At 47.0% G+C, this 22160-nt stretch overlaps 1 protein-coding gene across 6 annotated transcripts in view; it reads right to left on the bottom strand.

The window, feature by feature from the left end:
• Window positions 1-133: 133 nt before the first annotated feature.
• Window positions 134-22160, bottom strand: part of LOC128872013 (ankyrin repeat domain-containing protein 50-like) — a 92265-nt gene continuing 70238 nt past the window's right edge. For 3 of the 6 annotated variants that reach the window (XM_054114266.1, XM_054114267.1, XM_054114268.1), the window contains 15 exons: window positions 7778-8553; window positions 7037-7573; window positions 5997-6771; window positions 5748-5921; window positions 5479-5649; window positions 4962-5273; window positions 4514-4835; window positions 4135-4381; window positions 3872-4055; window positions 3494-3710; window positions 3220-3411; window positions 2895-3142; window positions 1925-2463; window positions 1622-1799; window positions 711-833 (listed from right to left, as the gene is read on the bottom strand). In XM_054114266.1, coding sequence (XP_053970241.1) covers window positions 1628-1799; window positions 1925-2463; window positions 2895-3142; window positions 3220-3411; window positions 3494-3710; window positions 3872-4055; window positions 4135-4381; window positions 4514-4835; window positions 4962-5273; window positions 5479-5649; window positions 5748-5921; window positions 5997-6771; window positions 7037-7573; window positions 7778-8103 — 4416 coding nt within the window. In that variant the 5' untranslated portion in view covers window positions 8104-8553 and the 3' untranslated portion in view covers window positions 711-833; window positions 1622-1627. Of the gene's footprint in view, window positions 834-1621; window positions 1800-1924; window positions 2464-2894; window positions 3143-3219; window positions 3412-3493; window positions 3711-3871; window positions 4056-4134; window positions 4382-4513; window positions 4836-4961; window positions 5274-5478; window positions 5650-5747; window positions 5922-5996; window positions 6772-7036; window positions 7574-7777; window positions 8554-22160 lie in introns of all 6 variants that reach the window. The other 3 variants (XM_054114269.1, XM_054114270.1, XM_054114271.1) reach the window with 3 other exon arrangements.

The raw sequence follows: 22160 nt of genomic DNA, 5'->3' as shown, positions 1-22160 counted from the left end.
TGTTTGAAGTGTTAGGTGTAGGGTAAACACTTAAAATATTCACAACTCCGTATAGTCAAGGCAGAATACATAAGAGAGGGAGAGAGATAATTTAAATTATATTATCGAATAGTACTTATAGTAAATAAGTAAATAATGTTGATATTTGCTTTTTATTTATTTTGCACCTATTACAATATAATAAATATGATCGTGCACAATACATGAAGGATGTGTATTTACACACGTTTTTAATTTTCAGGCCATAATTTTACGTATTTGTAACTGAGTTCGCATTATCATACTATATATTTCTTTAATCATTTAATATAATTTATACATATCTTTACAATTCTGCATCGCCTTTCGAGTTAATTGTTAAAACATCACATTATGCATTTTCGTCTGCATCCAGTCTTCCGAAGAAAAATTTCATAATCTATCATTCTTCCATCAAGATGACGACTATCGATCTTTAAAGTTCCAATAATTAGTTCAATGTCGTTTATATGAAGTATTAGTGAGATCAGTAAAGAAATTTATTAACGTTACATTTATACAAAGTCATGTTTCGTAAGTTTACATATCTAGATCTACGTATTTTCCTATGCTGTTTAATATTTGGTTGTTTTTTTTTTTCTGTATATTACGCAATTTTCATTTTCCCATTTAACAGGGATTACCTTACAGACCTTTTTTTTTTTTTTATTTCACTTTTTCATGTGAGGTAATTTGATTTTGCTCAAATAAAATGAGAGAAATTTGTTTATTGACTTTCGCTTTTTGGTGATAACGATTCGCCAGGCGCAATAACGGATTCCGTTGTCCTGCTGAGGTGATTCTGTCAATACAACCTATAGCACAGAAATTAAAATTGCAGTTAGACTTTTCATCCCTTCTCGTAACGTTCGTCGATTAATTATTACACATGTAAGTGAACTCGACACAACACAACACAACACACACTTAAACGTAGATTAGCGAGACCGATTATTCTGAAAAGATTAGAACGATTAAATGTTTGAAAACTCATGGTCGCTAAGTATCTAATTTTATCGCAAAACCTAATGTTATACGTAGTTACTCTTGACCATGCAAAATGTGTAAGTTATGATTTAGTAAAAGGAAGACAAAGTTCTACTGATACCACTTCCAAAATTGGACACTGCGATTACAGTGCGGTAAGGTTTATCTACTTCTATTTTTTTTATAAATTGTGTAATCATTCGGATACTGAAAATGTCGTTTAACGAAACTACAACTAAACTTCCATAAATCAAAGAGAAACCTAAAGAACTCAACATTTCAAACAATCTTCAAACAAAAATTAGGAATCGGAACAAAAGAAATTCAAGGGGATGAAAAGACGAAAATTCTAATTCTAAGTGTACGAATTCATGGAACTTGTATATATTCATGAAGCATAACGAAATAATACGGTGCATCGTAAGAAATACAAGTACATGATACTAAATCGTTTATACAATCTCGTAAGAATCGAAAGCTTCAATTTACACGACCTCTATCGTTTATTTTATCTTTACACGTGTTTAACATACATAGCCTATGTAAAACATACATAGATTGATTTTATGATCATAGATGTTCTCTGCGATCCTCATAAGTAAAACTGTGTCAATACCTGTCCCTACAAAGGTGTTTCCTTTCGTGCCTCCGCCTTCCACTGAAATCCATTTACTCGCGTTGTAATCGGTTTATTTCTATTAGTCGCATTCTCAATTCCGTTCCTAACACCCGCTACTAATCTCATGGCTGGGTTGGAAACCAAGCCATTGCGCTTTGGTTTTGCGTTACTTGCACTGAAACGAAACGTTATTCCGGTTAGAATGTTTGGGTGGTCGTCGTTAATTAAAACGTTAGTAGGTAGCGAGATAAGAGATGTATCTCTGCAACTAATAAATATTTAATTACAAGTTATCGTTACCTTCCAGGCGTATGATCCGAGGTATGTTTGACGCTTCTGCCAACGCCAGCTCCGCTATTGCCCAGAATTATCCTCATGTGGGTGTCCCTAGTGAAATGGGTGTCGGCCGAGTTTCTCTTTTCGTCGAGGCCGTTCTTCTTCTCCTTGCCAACGTTTAAACCTAACATTTCGTTGGTCAATTCGAACGGTTTACTAACGTCATTCTTCTCGATGATCTCCGTTTTTATGTTGATCGGCTCGTAAATGGCTGGAGCGTGATTGTAACTTCCGATCTGTGTTTTGTACGGTATGTTCTGGTTGCCGGTCAACAGGGACACACCCAGCTGACTTTGTATCACGTTCGCTGCTATTTGGGCGCTCGGTGGACTCGTGTTCGTAGGTGAATAAGGTATGAGGCTGTCGCTTAACGGCGAATGAGGTGGCGAAGCGTAAATTGGACTCTGCGGTTCGCTTTTCAAAGGCGACAAGAGTTTGCTGAGCGGTCGACTCTTGGCTCCCCTCGAACATTGTTGGAGTTGTTGTGTGAAAGATAATGGTGTCTAAAATTATACGAGTCAGATAACGTCCGTCTTTTTTTTTTTGGTTTTTTATTTTTTTTTTTTTTTATTTTGCTTTGCGTGAATAGATCATAGCGTGTACAGATCGAGTTTGGCATCTACGTGAGGTGAACAAGGTTCTCGTTTTTATCTTAATCGAGTATCTTGTAGTATGTTTGCGGTTCGAGTGAGCGTGTTGTACTCGCGAGGGGGGGGGGGGGGGTGTTACGAGTCTTTTTGTCGAGAGAGAGAGAAACGTCGAGAGAAAGAATTTGGACACGAGTGCATAGAACAGAATGAACAAAACATGCAGCGGTTAATGGAACTGTGTGACGGATGAATCGATTGGAAGTGGTATCGGATATTGAAAATTTGACAAGTACAGTTACGAGTTAATGGAATAAAGCATTAAATAGACATCGTTTGTTACCTACTTTTATTACCTGATTCACCATCGAGTTCTGATTGAATTTCCCTTGATCGCTTTTCGTGCTGCCGGTCAGGTTGCTGCTGGATTTGCTGTTGCTAGAGTTATTGCCCAGGGATACGCAGCTTCTTCTCTTGGTCGAATCTGGCGATTCCGCGGGGCTGTACTGCGTCGAGAGGGGATTCAGAATCGCGGACGATGGTTTCGTTTCTGCCGTCGAGTTGGAGGTCACAGAAGTAGCGCTACTACTTCCTCCTGTATCGTAACGTGCACGGAAATTACAACGGGATTTCGAGACGACAAACTTGACATTTTCCGTAGGAAAAACCCACCTCCGTTAACACCAGGTCGTAGACTTCGTTGATTAGCAGAATGTTCTTCGAGTAGCCTCACCACGGTGTCGTGGCCACTCTTGGCGGCCACTTTAATCGCGTTTCGACCACAGTGATCCGAATGGCTGGGGTCAGCACCATGATTGAGGAGTGCTCGCACGCAGTGTTCGTGGCCTTCTTGCGCGGCGATGCCTAATTTATAGTTACAGATGGAGTAGTTTATTTATTTGCTTCGAGTCTACCGTTACTTTCGCTTTAAAGAGTGCTAGCTTACCTAGAGCCGTCGCGCCCTGGTTACAAGTATGATCAGGGGTGGCTCCGTGTTCTAGAAGTAGCCTGACAATGGCAGCGTGTCCTTGCCAGGCCGCGGAATGAAGAGGAGTTCTGTTCTCGTTGTCGCATGCGTTCACATTGGCGCTGCCTTCCGTTAGCAACAAAGCTACCATCTCAACGTGTCCTTGCCAAGCACTTACATGCAGAGGAGTTCTGCCCTGTAAAGTACGATAAATTTTTGATACGGATCTGCAGCTATAACAGATTAAATTAATCCTGTAAGTAGAATTCGAGAATACAACGATGCGAAACGAGTCTCAGATCTTGTCGATACTACTTACTGCCACCGTAATAGATTTCACGTAAATATGTTACTTACTTCCGAATCTCTACTTTCCACGTCAGCGCGAGCATGTTCCAACAGGAACCGCGCCATAGCCAGCCTGTTCTCCAACGCGAGGATGTAGAGAGTGCTTCTGCCGTCTGCGTCCTTCGCGTTCACGTCAGCGTTGTGAGCCAACAGGACCCTGACGGTGTCGTAATGTCCCTCGAGAGCTGCAAGTCTATGATCATGTTTTATTGGTAAACAATGCTTCGCAACACGAACCACGGCAGCGTTCAAGGGCAAGGACGGATGCGTACCTCAGGGCGGTCTTCCCATCGTGAGCGTGTTGATCGATGGGAGCGGTGTGATGATCTAAAAGTCTTTCGACTAACGCGTAGTGACCCTCTTGAGCGGCGAGCATCAGAGCTCCTTTCCCATCGTTGTCGGTTTCGTCAATTTTTCCTCCAGCCTCCAACAGGGCTTCGCAAACGTCGAGATGACCTTCGAACGCCGCGTAGTGTAACGGTGTCCAGCCTGAATTGTCTCTGTGTTGCTCGTCTAAACCTGGAACATCATGTATACATATACATTTTATACTGGCTTCCGTTGGAATATTTATTCAAGAATTTTTACGATCGTCCGTGCATCAGTAAATAAGAGAAAGGCGTCAAGAATTTGGAATAGGAACATTCGTACCTCTGTCTAGCAATTGTTTCACCACGTCTGTACCACCTTGGGCAGCAGCCACGCTGAGAACGGTCCTGCCCTCGTTATCGATGCTGTCAACGTAGCATCCCCAAAATAACAGAAGAGCGACAACCGATCCATGGCCCATACTGGCTGCTGCCCACAAAGGTGTACGTCCCGTGGCGTCACAGTGGTCTACGTCTGCTTCGTATTCCAGAAGCAACTCGCAAACGTCCCTGTGCCCTTCGAACGCTGCTACCAACAGCGGGGTCATGCCGTCTTTGTCTTGATGATCGACAGCGGCTCCTCTCTCCAACAGTATAGTGACCACCTGCGACGGAAGATGACCGTTTAGTAAACTAGAGTCAAGTTTACTATAAACCTTAGTCTTTGTATATAAATATTAAAACGATATAAAGATGGTCATGGACACGGTTCGAAGACGAGAGAAACGAACCTTTGCGTAGCCATGGTTGGATGGAACGCATAAAGCAGCGACGCTGAGAGCTGTTCTTCCGTCGCTATCAGCGTGATCGATCTCCGCACCGAAGTCTAGAAGGTGTTCGACGATCTCGCTGTGACCCATGTAGGCAGCAGCAATTAAAGCGGTTCTGCCCTCGTCATCCGTTCTGTTGACGTCGGCGCCGTGCTGCAGAAGTGCTTTAACGATATCCTCGTGGCCACCCCACGCAGCTGCTCTCAGTGCGGTTCGTTGATCCCAGTCAGCGCAATCCACCAATGCTCCGTGTTTCAAGAGCATTTCGACCACCTACATTTTCACACGTTCATGTTTTATTCGATTGGCCGTTTCCGTCTCTTTTATATTATTTATCGATGGAAACTCTGAACGTTACCACGGCTTAAAGGATTCGATATAGAGGATATCGGTACCAGGAAAGTATTTTATATAAAATTAAAATCAATTATACGTATATCAGTTTGAATTCACATTTATCGTTTAAACGGTAGCGTACCTGAGTGTGTCCACCCCATGCAGCAGCTCTGAGGGCCGTCCAACCGTCGCAGTCAGCATGATCTGCACAGGCTCCAGCAGACAAGAGCACTCTGACAACGTCCCCGTAGCCGTGCCTGGCAGCCAAGTTCAACGGAGTCTGACCGTGGCGATCGGTGGCTTCTAGTTTCGCCTATGGAGTTAGGCAAAGGAATCGTATTTTGTTCCTGCTCGTGCTTTTATTATTATTATTAGCAAGATATTCTACATAGAACGGGGTTGGAAATTCACCTGAGGGCACGTTGCTAGAGCCAGCTCCAACAGAGACGCGTTACCGTCCGCAGCGAGCGTATGCAGCACTGTTCGTCCGCAGGAATCAGTTTGATTGATGTCACCGCTCTCGCCGAGCAGTTCAGTTAAGGGTTCGCTAGGAGATTCGTCCATTGGGCTTACATCTTGCGAGACCTTCGACAAAGATGGAACGAATCGTCGCGTAAATCGATTCTACGACTGTCGAGACTGTTACGGTTCGGCGAGTACCTGACTAGAAGAAATAGCATCCTTATTGGCATCGTCCTCGGCCACCTTCTCGGATGGTTTAGCTCCAGCGTCGATGAGTAGTCTGAGTAGCTTCACCTCTTGCCTGGGCCAGAGGATGCACTCGGAGCTGTCCAAGTAGCAATCCTCGATGGGCGCTCCGCTGCCTATCATCCAGAGCACCTGAAGCGTGTGGACGTCCAAGTTGCAGTTGGCGGTAGCCACGCTCGTTATGGCTCGTTGGAGATGCTGGCCCAGTACGCAGATCTCGTCAGGGTTCAGCTCCGAGCCGCGAAGAGTATAGTAACCCGCCAACATGGCGTGGCCCTCGATGGCGGAGCACAGATACTTTTGCGTGCAGTGTTTCACGTCGAGCAACCACTCGGCGAAACTGTGATGGAACAGCATCAGTGCTCCAGCACGGGACACCGAGATCACCCTGCGCAGAAGGTGCAAACGTCGGTTGAAGTCCTCCACGGTGATCCCTGTGCAGGCTGTCTTGACGCATTTGTAGAGGATTTCCTGGGTGATCGGTAGCTTGGCGGCCAGGATCACGTTCAACAACGGTTGAACCTTGGCGAACTGCTTCCTGCTGAAGAGTCTCTGGCACAGCCAGAGGTAAAGACCGTTCAGGGTGCCTGGTATCTCGCGGACCTCGCGCAACACGATAAAGTTCTCGGCCACGCCGTCGAGAACCTTCTCCAGATACAGAAAACAACCGTTGCTCTTGATGTGCAGCTGGTTTAGCATCTCGGCCGTGTCGCACGAGATGTGCTGCCTGATGGGGGAAACGAAGAGGAATTAGTCCAAGACAGAAGCTTCCGTGCAAAGATTTTCAACAACAAGTGATTCCTACGATCTATAAAACTTTGGAAGAACTTCAAGCATGAAAAAGATTTTATTATTTTAGATTCAAGACTTTCGTGGGTGTGCTAGGTAGCTCCGATACTGAAGCTACCTTGATTTTATTATTAATTCAAGATGATTATCCTTGGAGTGATCATGTACGGACCATTCGTATAGGAACAGTTAAAAGTTCTCACCTGAGCGCCTCCTCCTGGTCCAAACGCGCGAGGATGTACTGCTGAACGTCCCTCACGACGTGAGATTTCCTTAGGTCGTCCAACGAGATCTTTCTGAACCCGGTGAACATCCGCGAGATGGATTTACTTTGACGCCGAGCGGTACAGACCAGCAGCAACCACTGAGGGAACAGGTGGTGGTGGTTGGCCAGCAGTTCGGCGATCGTCCTGCTGACATTGTCGTTCTCCCTTCTCGAGTCTCTGGTACCAGTCTGCGGAGGATTCAGGGTTTGTCCCTCGTCGATGGAATCAACCAACAGAAACAAGCAGCTCTTTGGTGGCTCCACCTCTAACAGGGGAAACAGCAGAGCCTTCTTCAGAGCGTCGTCGGGATCTCTGTCGAGGACGTCTGGTTGCAGGGCGGCCTGTATGTCCGGATCTGTTCTGAGCTTTTCGGCGTAAGCTTCGGCCACTGCCTCCCTCGAGGTCGACGGGAGGGTCGTGACGTTGGCGGTGGTTGTGGTGGTACCGCCAGGAGAAGGAGAGCTTGGCGACGCTCTGTGTGCAATTACAAACGATTTCGGACGTTTTAGATATTCGAGAGGACTGCGAAATGAACTCTGACGAGATATACTAGACGTGGAAGGGGAATATTCTTAAAAATGGACTCGAAGGCGAAATTTCTATCGAGGCTTCTAAACATTAAACTCTGCAAGCAGATAAGAAGAATGGATCGATTACTCGAGCATCGTCGCCGCTAACCTGTGAATTCCGTCCGAGCTAGCCTGCAGGAGTTGAGCGACCAAGGATCTGACGAACTGGGCCGGTGACAAAGACGCCTCGCTCCTGGCCTGGCAAAAGTGCCTGGCCAGAAGTCTCCTGTTCAAGGACCTCTGATGTTTGGCGTTGGCGCCGGTCGACGGCCACGCCAGTTCGGCGCATAACGCGGTCTTCCCGCTTCCTGGACCACCGACGATCAGAGCGCCGCAGGTCTTCGAGGCTGGCCTCTGCTCCAAGCAATGGGACAGCTTCACGAACGCCCATTCGCGGCAGAAGAATCGCTTCTTCTCGATCACCGGCGCCGCCATCCTCGGGATCTTTGTCTAAACGAGCCTAACCGATGAAACGAGAGTCGGGGATTACGTTTCGTTGGTCTTTGTGGTTGTACGCCAGTGTGCGTCGATCCCCTGCGAGGTTTACTGTCATATTAATTCGATTCTTGAGGTGAGAAGATCCAGTCCGTGAACGGCTCTCAGCGATTAATTCTCAGCGAGTTTGTAGCCCGACGTGGATCGCGTTGGCCTGGGTTGGTTCGTTGGTCGACGACTGATTACGGTTTTGCTTAGATCATCCCTGGTAAACTAGGACGAGCAGAGTCTAGACTGGCTGCGACGCGACGCGACTAAGGTTGATCTCGATGCGCTCTGAGGAGACGTTGGTCGGAGCCCCAGGGGGCTCTGAGGCTTCCTCGGCCTCCATTCAGGCTTCTCATCGCCTCGTTGCGGACGAGCACCGCATTTCGTATCGCTGCATTCTACCTGGAACAGCGAAAAGAGACCGGTTACGGCACCCCGTGGAAATGTCCTTGTTTCTGGCGTGATTTCGGCGGTCCACCCCTTTCGCAGGGGACTCTTGTTCGTCGGGGACTTAGCCGTCTACCACGGCCAATTAAAGGGAATTTCGTTATTTCCCTCGGCACTTGTTTGCATCGAAATCATGCTGATTTGAGACGCGAGAGCTTTGGGCTCTTGCACCGTGGACAGGGACACCGGTGAAAAGTTTCGGCATATCTGCGGGACGGGGTCTAATTTGTGGTTTAAATTCAGGGCGGTCTTCTGGTTCGGAGTAGAGCCAGGACTGACTCTCGAATTTCTGTTTGTATTCGAGCGTCAGGAAAGTTGAAACTCTTCTTCTTTAAACTAGATTCTCGTTAGACATTCTTCTATTCTACTCTGTAGTTTGTGATACTCTCAAACTTTCTAATGTTATTCGTAGACTGCAGATCGTATGCATGTTGTAGAATAATATAGAAAAAGATACGTCAAATATACGTAATGTCCTGTTACTGTTCTTCCAAGATCCAATTTACTCCATCGTTACAATATTTCTTTATTTATATTCCTGGCAGATTGTTTATCGCAGGACTTTCACCTTGACTCTCCAGATTCAGTGGGGGTTTCTTACCGAAGAAAAAAATATATATCCCTCCTTAACGGTTTTAAACACCCCGTACAGGTGTGACGCGATTAAGTATCACGGTTCAATCTACGAGTCGCCGAATGAAAGATAGAGAAATCCTGTCGCGACTAATGGAAAGCTCGAATTCCAGCGTGGAGTTACTCACGCCACGGAGAGTGATCTAAAATTCGCATTAAATGGGCGTAATAATTGTCTGTTCGTTGGAGACAGGTGGGATGAAATTACAGGGAACGCTGGAGACGAGCGGAGAGCTAATGACAAACTAGTTCCACTGTAATGAAAACGAGATACGTATCTAGGCGTCGGAGACTTTTCTAATTATTGCTAGCCGTGTTTGCAGTTGTTAAGGATTCGCACTGGCTGTCGCTTAGCGTCAGCGAAACGGAAGTGCATTTATAGCCGTACAGCTCGGGGAACTATAAATACTGCGTAGCTTGCGTTGAATAATATACCGTCCTCTCCCTTAATTTAGATTGCGACGTTATTCGAAATTACGTTACACTGGATGGTTAACTAATTACGAAAAACATTGCCACGAACAGGATCGAACAAGGTAGAAAACCCGAAATTGGTACAGCTTTCTCGATTCCTGTATTAATTCCGCGTTTTAATTACATCTCTGTCGGATGTTTCCGAAAGTCGTGGCGGGTCTTGAACAATTGATCGCTGGAGGAGCCCAGACGGCTGAGTGCCAAGGGAAAACGCACTTTCGCGTATTCGCAGAGCTCTCACGCCTGACGTGGGACAGATTTACAGCAATTAAAACGCGCGAATCCCGAGGAAGCCCGTTCACGCGCGAGCTAGGGATCCTTCACGGGAGGATTGGAACGAGCTTCGTTAAAATCATTGTGGAAGTCAAGAACGTATCCCCAGACAATTCCGAACGACTAGCTAACGAGTGCAGATACCACGATATCTTTCTGATAAATTCCCTCCCGCGGCGGTGCTTTCTATTAAACAAATTAACGACTAACTTTGCGAGACCGCCGGTCGGTATAGTAGATTTACAAGTATTAGTTAAAAGATGTACGCGACCCTAACCCGACTCCAACTTGGAATGGATGCACGACTGGTGTCAAGGTTTATCGCTCAGGGCAATCGATGGTCGAGAGGTGCAGGGTTCGGAACGTCGGGAAATTCTGAAAATTCGGTATCGGAGTGACGGTCTCGAGCGCGATAAGCCAAAACTGCCAGCATGGCCTCGATATGGCCGGCAGTAAATTTTGAACGGTCCTCTCGTTGCGCGCGCGGAACAATAAAAGGTCGACGCTCGCGTGCAATTTGCGTTAGGGTCACTGGCAGCTACCTTTCTTCTTGCTTTGTTATCTAGGACCAGTGACGTATGCTAACACCTTGCATGTTAGAGAGAAACGGTGTGCCGGTAGTTCGACGAGATGGACAGTTTTATACGTAATATACACAGAACCACTGAGAGGACTTTTTCTTGCACTCTTACCTCAACTGGTTGAATAGAATGAAGATTCTCAAGAGCAAATAATTGTTGGTACTCGCTCAAAGAAAAGACGCATTGTCGGATATGCCCTGGAAGGCTCGATTGGGGCTAGGTACGATTTCAAGGCACCGATGCATCATCGATGCCCGTTCGATCTCGTTTATAAGACGTCGTTGGGAATCGATCGAATCTGGAATAACCGTTCCGAGGTATCCGTGTCGGATGATAAGCCCTGGACACGTAATTGGTAGCGACGGAACGATCACGGATTGCCTGAAGTCCCCGAGGTCGTCTATCCGTCGTGAATTTAATGAACAGGAGTGCATTGGCGCGGGCTAGACATGTTGCTGTCCAAATACGGTGGGCACTGTTCGCGGTAGACTGGCAGCCTCAAGTGGGTCAGGCCTGCCTTGACTTCGTATGAATTTTAAACAGCGTGCAGCTGGATTCTGGTCCTCTGCAAAAAGTTATGCCTGATTACGAGCAACATCTTAACGTACCCTGGACAGCAGTGAATCGATCTTCAAAATTTGGATTTTAATGAAATCGATGAAGGAACAGCAAAATAGAAAAAAAAAAAAGAAAACGAAACGAAAGAAAGGCTTGGTGCAACCTATGACGCGACTTGCAACGACCGAACGCGTTTAATTTCAGCGAAGGTGGAGGTCCGAATGAAGACATATTCAGCATCCGAGCGACGCAGACAAAGGTTTCGCACCTGTTGTCGGAACAACTTCATTTTCCCTGCGAATCGAAGGCTATTTATCTTCCAACGGGGAACTTCTCCATGGCGTCGAACGTATGAACTTTGGGAAACCGATTCTCCAGCAATCCAACTGTCTTTAACGAGAAAACTTATCGGCACGAGCACCGGTTACCACCGAAAGAGAGAATCGATCGCAGCTGATGTATACATTCGAGCCATTCATCGCGATAGTCGGCTAAGTCTATTCACCTTTGTCTCCAGGTACAAAAGCTTTCGCGTACCGATCCTACCACTGCAAAGCACTAATTGGGTCGTTCCGTCCTTTTGCCGATCAAAGGATATCATCGTTGCTCGACACTTTGCCGACGTCGTACATTTTGAGGATAAGTTAGACCACTGTGATTTCTACGATATTCCGATTTCTCGTCGGATTTCTATCGTCGAAACTGATACGTCGACTCACGTACGAGTCGAGGCAGTATGCGGATCGGTGTAAAAAGGGTCGAGAAGAGGCTCTACGGATAGAACCGACTCGGTAGTTCTAGCGTCGATAACACAGCATCGCTACAAGTTAACGTTTTCTAATCGTTCTTAGCAGAAACTCCATTCGTTCGAGTAAACCAGCCTGACTTTCACGCTGAGCGTTCATCGCCGCTGCGAAGAACGAATCGTTTGGGATACGAGGATCCCCCATGTAGGGAGACAATTACTGATAACACCTTTAGAAGAGATCGCCGGTAATCGGCTCATTGAAGCTAATTAATGGTACAACAAAGGGAACGCGCGCGTGCTCGGCGTGTGTAGTCGGAAAGTTGGATCTCGTGTAACGAGTAACGTCAAAATTCCAGCGAGTAAGGAGCAGTTGCTCCTTATCTTGTTAGATCTTGAACGCACAGGATCGTTAATGGGTTCGCGGCGTTCGCGGCGCGCCATATTTGGCTGATTGAGCAACGGCCTCGTTTCAGACAGGTCGAGACCATCGGTCTTGGGTCAGCCAGCTTGTACGTACTCGATTCTGTCGTGTTCCGATGCGTTTTCCTTAATCGGCTACCTGCGATCGTCGACCAATTTAATTAGTATTGGAAATTGACATGTTTGGCAACGACGAGGGGAACGGAGGGGAAATTTAGAGCGGAAATGTTCGTCGAGATGACCCTGGACTGCTGGATTCGGAGTGTTCTTGGCCAGGTTCTCCTTGCATCGCGCGCTATCGAATTCCTCAGCTCTTCTGTTCTTGTTGCTCCATTCTTCTACTCTTGTACAGCCTTGTACCTGGCTGCTTTCGTAACTCCTATTCTTCGATACTCTTACGAATTTTTGCATTTCTTCGATACTATTGAAAGCCGATACTTCTGTATTCCTATACTCTACGGCTTGTAGATTGTAATTCTGAAACCTACGAGCTTTCGATCCCCTTCGTTCATCGGGATCCTCCAAACGGTACCATCTCGAGCCCCCTAAAAGAAGGACCCCTTGACCTCCTGAGGGAAAGAGAGTCGCATCACGTCCGAACGATCTTCCATCGTTCGTCGCCGGTGAAAGCCAGCCTTGAAATTTTTATAAGCTGTACATGCTCGTAAATTACGACGGATCTTCAGGGGAAGCTTTCCACGGATACCGTGTTCGGCAGTTTAATTTTTCAGGGGTGCTGACGAGAGACACACAGAAACGAGGGGCCGCTAACTAAAAGCGTGCTTAGAATTTCATCGCCTTTTCGACTGGGTCTTTTGCGTTACAATCTCTGCGAAGCTTCCTCCAGTTGGTCAAAACTCTGAACAACTTTTACCGATTCCATATATTACGAAAAAAAATTGTACAAATCTTTTCCAAGTGTCCGGATTCGAACCGCGAGCTGGAAAGTGGCACCGATATCGATGGAAGTCGCTCGATCGTCGAGCTTCCCCTACAAAGTTCAATTCAATTTTTGCGTCCGCGCGTTCAATCGATCCGTGTCACGTTTAACCCGTGTAGCAGCCGCTGCAATCAAGCCTCCGCTTGAAAAATTATTCCGCTGTCGTGGCTCCATTGGCCCCTTCTGTTTCCAATTCGTTCGACCAGAAGGCAACTAGCCGCCTCGTTCTAGCTGGACTCGATAGCGGAAACGAACCCATTGTATTCAATTACCAGAACTTCCGTCGGGCTCGGCTGAATCTAATATCTCGAAACGCGTTAATTAACCTGCCCGCCTCGTTTCCTCTCGCTCCCACCGATCCCCACGGCCGCGTTTGTTCGACCGCTGTTTATCGCGGCCGTGGCCGTACGTTTTCCCGAATAGATGAGATTCCATGAGACTTAATAGCGCGCAAACGCGGATCCTCGACCCGTGATGCGCGTTACGGAAACTTTTTAATAACTCTTCGTCTGCTTTCATAACCGCCGCCCTCCCCGGGATGATGAATTCTTCAAGTTTCGGGCTCGCTGGCCACGACGGCTACGCCAAATCCGAGTTGCACTCATCGTCAGAGTTGAAAGACCGCGAGGCAGTACACAATTTCTTGCTTGGGAAAAAATTTCATATTATTTCATCGAAAACTAACGGCAGCCTTATACCAGGGAAAGGTTAAATAAATAGATAAAGAGGGTGCTATTTGAAGAAATCGATCCGCGAGTGGGCGATAACTTGCAGCGACGGAAGCAAGTAATTTCTCAGTCGCGATAGCGTCAGCGGATAATCCTGGAATCCGATTAACCGATTAACCGATGGCTGACGAAACGATATCCTTCCATAAATTTTAGATAGGCTCGAATAGTCGTGTCGATTATTTATTATTTAACGAGTACCTGTTGACAATTTTCTATATCCATCAGCCGGACTAATCGATACCGATCTTGTAACATACAGGCTCGGAATTTATCGAGTTAACAGCAAAAAAGATCTAGCAGCTACCAAGGCTGTCGACAACAAATTTCAGTGATCAATTCCGCCCAGAAATGTGTTCAACGTCGCATGCATCAGCGTAGAGCCCCCGAGGCAAGTGTTCAGCGTGCCTCTGAATCAGATCCGACCGTAACCTACGGCCCTATAGTACCAAACAACCCCAAACAACAGTTCTTCCCTCCATAAACCGTCTTACGCTCTGCAATCCGGTTCCAGAGTAGCTCAGATCCAACGATAACTTAGCCCGATAGCGACCGCAACCGCTGCCCGTGGAATTACTCGCAGAATTAGTGACAAATTACGAACAGTCCTCCACGGACTGCCTCAGCTCCGTGCTTATCGTGTTCAGCATGACCCAGATCCCGAACCCAGCGCAGGTTAATTACGATATCGAGGCGCGGAACGTTCAACACGCGCTCGAACAATAGTCCGAGCTCTCTGCTCGACGTTTTCCATTACTTAACACTCGCGGCTAATGGAAATTGATCGGAGACACCATCGAAATTCGTGGCACGGAATGCGATCGATTTAACGCTCGGCTTGACCGTCATCTTTACAAGAAAAAATCGTCTGGATTTATGCGTCCGGCTTAAACGGGCCTGCGCGTTCGTCTTTCGGAGCACGTGCAGTGTTTCATCTCGCCAAGGAGTCAAGCAAGCGGAATGCGCAGAGTTAACTGTGCCCCAGATACGTTTCAGTCGTCATCCGCGAGTGGTGCTCGTTAAGAATATGCTCGGATTTATTTTCAATCACCCATTGTTGAATGATTATCTCTGGGTGGATTTACGTGATTGCTTTGTATCAGTCGAGCGTCGAATCTAAAAATGAGGCAATTGTTGCGATTTTGTATTAAACAAAAGAGTCGTAGGTTTCTTTTACCCTTAAATCCTTTCAACCCAGCTGTTTTCTGTTTAGATTCTAAAAAATGTAAATAAGGATTTTTATAACATATATGCACAGAAACCTTAGAACCGTGAAACGAAAATTGCCGAGAGAAATGAAAATCGAATCTGAGGGGGAGACCAGACCTTCCTCTTCGGGAAAGCTCGCCGAAAAAATTTCAATAAGCGATCCCACGAGCGAGGGGGTCGAGGCCAGGGGGAGATATCGCGTAAAGATTGTTTTAATAAAGAACCCGGTCGGAGTTTCGGTTTTAATGCGAGTCAACTTCCTGAATAAAGTGCCCGTGCTATTCCTTTCGACGAGGAACGCTGTCACCGGCCGACAGAATTTCCAATAATAAATGATAAAGCGGCTCCGGGTTGAATCCGATCCGCTCGCGAACGTGATAAATCTATTTCGTCGTTTCCACACCTCCAACCCCCGCTTGTGAATTATTAACGAGCGTGGTTCATACGTGTTGACGTCCTTCGAAGTTGAGTGAGGCAATCTGCTTTGAATTGCTAAAAATTAGGTCTTGGAGAATTTGTCCAAATTTAACAATTTTTTAACTCTCTCCTTAGAGCTCCCTTTACTCGAGTCTCGTCAATTTGCCATCATTTCCTTTTCTAGCGTCGCTCTAGTGTCGAAAGCCTCTTGCTTTCACCGATTAATCGAGGCTTCTTAAATGTTTGCAGCGGTTTCTTTTCATGTACAGCAGGTAGGAAAAATCGTGGCTGTTCCCACCCGTTTCTCAGACCGCAGGGAGCTCGAAAACAAAGTAAATGAAATCGAAAATCCGTACAGAGGCTGCACGTGCATCTGCAATGCGGCCTCGGCGCTTGGCAAGAGTCGAACCCCCATCTGACCAAACGTTGCCTCTGTCTCCCCCTTCGTCCCTTATTTCGTGAACGAGAAAAAAAAAGGATAATTATCGACCGGGGTCCAGAGATGGCCGAGGAAATTGGTCGAATCGACCTCCCTATCCATGCTCGAGAGAAACTGATGGCTCCTACGTTCTCTATCCACTTTCATAATTAATCGTCTTTTCTTTTAATTTACGATTTTTCGTATCTCGTATTTTCTTTCGGCTACCAGACTCGAAAGTTTCGAGTCCTCCAGTCTCCCGAACACCTGAAAACTTTCGACATTCTTCAGCGGAATCACTCGCAAAGATCACTGGGTGTTATTCGACCGCAACTTAATACACCGTTGCTTTAAATCTCGCGGCAGCATTCCCCTCCTCGTGAATATTCGAGGAACACGCTCTAATCGAACGATAAATCGCGAACAATTACGCGTACGTTTACCAATGTTAGAGCATTCGTGCAACCGCGCGAAATACCTTTACCCGGACACCTTCGATGCGAGAGAGAGAATTCAGCGTGGGCGGTTAAGCTGGATTTACATTTTGTATCGCGTTCCCACGTCCGGAGCGTTTTCCACGGTTCTAGCATTGTCTTCTCAATTTCTGCGATCGCTCGTACATCGCGTCGAAAGGAAATTCTCCTCCGGATAAATGAATTCGAGTAAGAGATGTAAATATAGGAATTGTTTTCATGAAATATCGGAAACAGGGATTCGAACAGGGAGTAGTATAAACGGTTCCTGCGAAACCTTCTGAAATTTCGAATGGATCGAAATGATCGTAAGCCCAGCGTTAATAAATCGTCGAATAAGGAGCAGTTTGTCGAGAAACGAAATTGAGGCATCGTTGTCTTCGACGAACGGCCTTATGGCAATTTTCATCCTTCGGATAATTCTCAGCGTCTATTTGCTCGGCCGTGTGTTTTCTCTGGCGCGTATTTCAGGATTTACCGACGCCGTGCCTAGCGGTACACGCGTCCCTCTGACTCACTTCGGCGCACACCGCGCGCCGTTTTCGTAGCGAGCAACCATCGTAAATTATGCGAATACGATTCACCTGCTGTGATTCCCAGCATTCGAGGAAAAATAGCCGCCGCGCTGCCGAGCAAACGGAAACCTTCGACCCAGATTTCGCGAATTAATCTTCGACGCAAACGCGTAAATCTTGGCTGCGAGTCGCGAACGATTAAACGAGAGGATTCTAAGAGTAAAGAAGCGGACTCGTCGTTTTTCGCGACGAAACGAGCGCTAAAGAAATTGGATTCAAAAAGAAAGTAGAGCTTGGTTACTCGAGACTTGCTACTAGCGTATATTTATCTTTTTTTTTTTTTATATTCTATCATTCAAGTCATCGATGCTCGAGAATTTTTACACCGAGTACGATTCGTTTTTCCTTCGAGACGCAAAGTCTGGGAGGATAGGGAGACTCTGCGACCAAGAAATTCCTCGACCGACCTCTTAATTTGCAACTGCACAGGCCTTTCATTGACCGAGTCAAGGGAATGACTCATAGGCTTTGAGACATTAATTAATCGCGTTACTTCTCGCCTGGTACTCTTGTCTCCTCGCTTCCCAGGGCTGCGTCGCTGTAACATTCGATGTAATGTATTTCCATCTCAACATTCGAATAGTTACTTTAGGATAAGATACTTTGATCTTTTCAGCGAGTAAGGGAATTCCCTTAGGCAGCTCGCCCATCGATACCGCAGAACACTCCGTTGATAACTCTCTCGATGTTAGTTAGTGTTCTGCATTATCGAGTCTTAACGATGGCGTGAACCGCACCACCGGCAGAGTACTCTATCTTATCGATCTCGTACCTCCGTTCCACACCTTCGAACGAATTTATCGGCGCCAGAAACTCGAGGTCGCGAATCGCTTTAGCGTTCTCGCGTCCCACGGGAAAAGTCGGTGGATTCCGGGAGCAGCGTCGTTTACTAGAGAACACAATGTCATAGTCGAAGATATATTGCTGGGAAGAATTCAAGGCTGCGAGGGGTTTATTGCCTTAATATTAAACTTGGCCCTTTTATCTTCTTCCTGCTCGTTGTTGCGAGTAGAAATAAGTAACCAGAAGGGAGGAGGGGGTGACGGGAAGGAGAAAACTCGTCCTGGAAAGGTTGTGGAAATCTTTACTTCTGCGAAAGCCACTTCAAAGATTTACAACTCGCAGCGAGCTTTCGCGGAGGTATCACTTCGGACTGCGCTAGGAAAATATTCGACTTTATTGGAAAATTATGCGAAAAACTTTCGGCCTCTGGACAGCCGGTGATCTATGCCTTATACAGGGAATCTCCGTTATCCAGTATTAACGTGATTCGCCGTATAATTCAGACGGTATCGCGGCACCGAGGCAGACGGGAGTTATGCTACAAAGCTAATGAGTTATTCCTCTCATCATCGTCGGAGGCGTGCCATGTGTGGTCTCCACTGCACCTCTATCAAGTAACTAACTTCGCAAACACGGTTGCTATTACGGTGGAGAAGTTACCGAGTATACACGATGCCTCCAAACTGTTTCTGAAATATTTAGGGGGAAATTTTACGCGTAGCGACGAGAATCGAGCCTCGGCCGAAACCATCGATTCTGGGCGCAAGTTAGTTGGTACATATTCGTTCATTTTATTAGTACGTTCATTAAATTCAGGTGTGGCAATTTAGCACTTTTCCCGGGGACCACTGGCGTACCTCATCAAATTTATTTCTATTTGGAAGAAGAAAACGCAAATTCCCCAAGAACACAATGGCGAACCGTGTTACGTTGTTGCATCGAGGGCCCCGTTGTATAAACGGATAATCAACGTGAATTGTTTACGGATATCAACGGAGTAGTTGCAGTCGGTTCGAGGCTCGCGATCGATGCGCGGTATTGACTATTGGCGCAACTGGTAACTAGCCAATTTGCCGTGACGGTCAGACATCTGATTACAAACGGTAATTAGAGGTGGATTGGTGTACCTGTGTTGACTGTCAGTGGACGAGCAAACTTTGTGCCCCGGTGACGCGTAAATACGACGCGATCGAACTTTAAATCGCCACGAATCGTCCCATTTCCTACCATTGCGATTAAAATAGAAATTTTAATCGGTATCGATCCCAAACGCGTGTCTACCAGCGACTCTCAACCCGTTTCATCCCCCGAGTGATCACTGTACCCTTGATTATTCTACGATCTTCAAAAATTTTGAAAATTTTTGTACCTCTTCGCGTCTCGGGTCGATTTACAGTTGCCCTTAGACGATTCACTTGCACGTTCTCCAACATGGCACAACGCCGTGCGTGTTCTTCTTTCATGCGGCCTTCCTTCACCTTGAGAGCATTCCTCGACGTTTCCCCCGAGCCGTGGTTAAAAGTACGTGTCCCGAAATAATCGTGCAAGCGAGCTAACCAAGTCCATCCACGGAATTCCCGATCCAGTCACGCGCTACTCGCTCGAATGGTTAACGATTGTCGTCCGATTGACGCTGGCATTGCATTCGCGATCCCCGTTCCTGCTTTCGCTAATGATCATGTTTTCCATCCCACCCCCCTCGTGTTTTTCTAATTATTTCGTGCCGTTAAGCAGCGCCACTCATAAAATATGGATGGTACAGTTTTGGTAGGTTGTATTTAGGCTTGCTAGAATACAGCGGTCGTTCTTTCCAGAGCGAATGCCTCGAGTGGTCCGCAGCTGGTACCTTTACCTTGGCGTCCAATTTCGAGATTCCTTCGAGGCATTCCTCGGCTCCGAAAGAAAAATCGTTGGAGACACTCCGGTAAGGTCGAAGACGACACGCGTCTGCCGGAAGGTTCGTGGTATTTCTTTGTCTCTTTTCCGTTTCGGACGGGCTAATATTGAAATTCCCGTGTTCACGGACCGTGGAAGAGAAGGATGGACGAAGGGGAGGATTCGTCGAGACCACCAGGAGCCATCTCGTGGAGCTTTCCAAGCGTTCGCGGTGGGTTTCGCCGGATTTTTCCCAGTTCGTCTCTCCCTGATCCGCGAGAGGGAGAAAGAGTCTCGCAATTAACCGGGCAAGGGCCCTCTCCCCCTGTCTCCCCGACTAATTGATTCGTCGGCCGCTAATCTTCGCGGAGACGGTGAAAGCTGGCCAGGGCTCGCGAGACTTTAATCATTCCTTGCCCTTCGTCCCGACTTCCGACAATTTCCAACCGCCCTAGGCGCGATATTAACTTAAGACGAAGGACTTCCGTTTAGCACCCAGAAGATGGGGTGGGGGATTAGTGCGCCGACCACAATTTCGGTAATTAATATTCACGCGACGGACCGAATTTACCTCCCGTCACTTACTCGTTTATTAGCCGGGGAGGAACAATCGCGGGGCGGCTGTCTTGTTCCTAATTTATTCTTTTCCGCGATTTCAGTTCAAGTGGGATCGTCGAGGAGAGAAACTCGCGGAGCGAAGGTCAATGGTGACCTCCGCAGAGGCTCTCAACCAAGGGATGCAAAGCTCTTATCGAGGGAGGGCTGGAGTTGGTCGTTTCTTGGATTCTTCTGCGACACGAATCCTTGAGGTTTATTTTTTTTTTCTTTTGGGAATTTTGCTCGAAAAGTTAAAATCAAAACCTGAAAGCTTCGTTCTCTTTTCATCTTTCTCTCTTTCGATTTTGAAATGCTCGCAGGTGTTTTAATTGCTGGTCGCTCGGAGCGACGCAAACGATAAACGCGCTAATTAATGACGCGTTCGTATCCGCGCGAACAAGGACTGTCGCTTGTAAACGCGTCGCACCGAACACGGTGATCATTCTTGGTCGCGAGGAACTTTATACCGGCCCTTAAGCGGTCGCGATTGAAAATAATTAATTACGTTTGGCATGAGACGCCTTGATTGAGCGAGGCGTATCACTCGACTGGTGTAATCGGGTATCTTGCCGCGGCATTCCGTGCCCTTGATTGGCGTGATAATTTATTCGATGCCATTAGCTTCTCTCCTTCGCTTCTTCGACGCTGCCAGCTCGTAAATGAGCTTCCACGTTAAAGTAACTTCCCTGTAGTCGTACACCCTCCTGGCACCTTTTTTCGCGGGCTCGTAGGCCTCTCAGAAAACCGAACAACGAACAACATTTTAAAAGGGACGCACGTTTCGGCGACGACAATTTTTGCCTCTGGAAAGCGCGGAATAAATACGCATTACCAGAGAATATTACAATACCCAAAGTCCCTCCTATCTTTTTTAGTTTCTCCATCTATCGTTTGCATCGTCCACGATGACAAATGCCGATATTTCGCCAGCATCACAAGTTCCATTAAGCAGCGCGCCAAGTTAACGGCATGGGCCCTGCGACGCTCTTGCACGCAGACTAATTACCAATTATTCTGCAAGTCAATGAACGGGCGCAAGGGCTAGGGTAAATCTAGAGACACGGAGCACCGCTTCCTCCAAGGTGCTACGAGGCCACCTTCGCTAAACGCCCTTGCTGTTAATGTACGAATCCACTTAGGCGCGCCCCGTTCGCGTCTGATTAGATTAATTTTAAGGCGCGCGGCTGCCGGCTGCACTTGTTCCTCTCGACGGGAACGGGCTCGGCTTATGGTCGCGTTTCTGGAATTTCTGAAAAAAGAAACAGGTGTGCTACACACCTTGGACCCATTTGGAGTTTTCGAGCTGGAACTGTTAACCTAAAGTGTTTCCAATGGCCTCGGTTCTCGTGCCGTGGTCGACGATCACGCTTATGTTCATTGCTGCGATAAAACGAGGGCACTCGAAGAACTTCAAATTTAGTGTAAAAGAAAACGAAGAATAAAGATCGAAGAATGGCAAAAATCTGCGTAGGGACCTGTAGGTCCGCAGAAAAATCGCTGAATGGCGCGCCCACGATAATATATAGAATAAATGTTGTATCACGTGTGAAAAATTGATTCCGCGGGTAAGGGCAGTCGACAGGTGGTCCCGTGAGTTACAATGGCGACTCACGGATGGGGCCAATTTTCCTAAGAAAGTCGACGGTGGTCGCGGTGCTGTACGGTAAATGGTAAATGGCGGACACGTGGGCTGACTCGTGGAACACGAACGTGCCACGTAACGACAAGATCTCGACGCCCACGACGGCTGGTTCGGATTAAAACTGTGCCCCTAACGTTACTCGCCGCGGTGCACCGAACCTGCGCAAGCCACCGGTTCGCAGGTACCCCTCATCTATCAGCGGCGTTGGCGCGGCGAAA

This window comes from Hylaeus volcanicus, chromosome 2 (genome assembly GCF_026283585.1).
Source record: "Hylaeus volcanicus isolate JK05 chromosome 2, UHH_iyHylVolc1.0_haploid, whole genome shotgun sequence".
Classification (NCBI taxonomy): domain Eukaryota; kingdom Metazoa; phylum Arthropoda; class Insecta; order Hymenoptera; family Colletidae; genus Hylaeus; species Hylaeus volcanicus.
The sequence above is the reverse complement of the archived record's forward strand: the minus strand, read 5'-3'. Positions and strand labels throughout refer to the sequence as shown.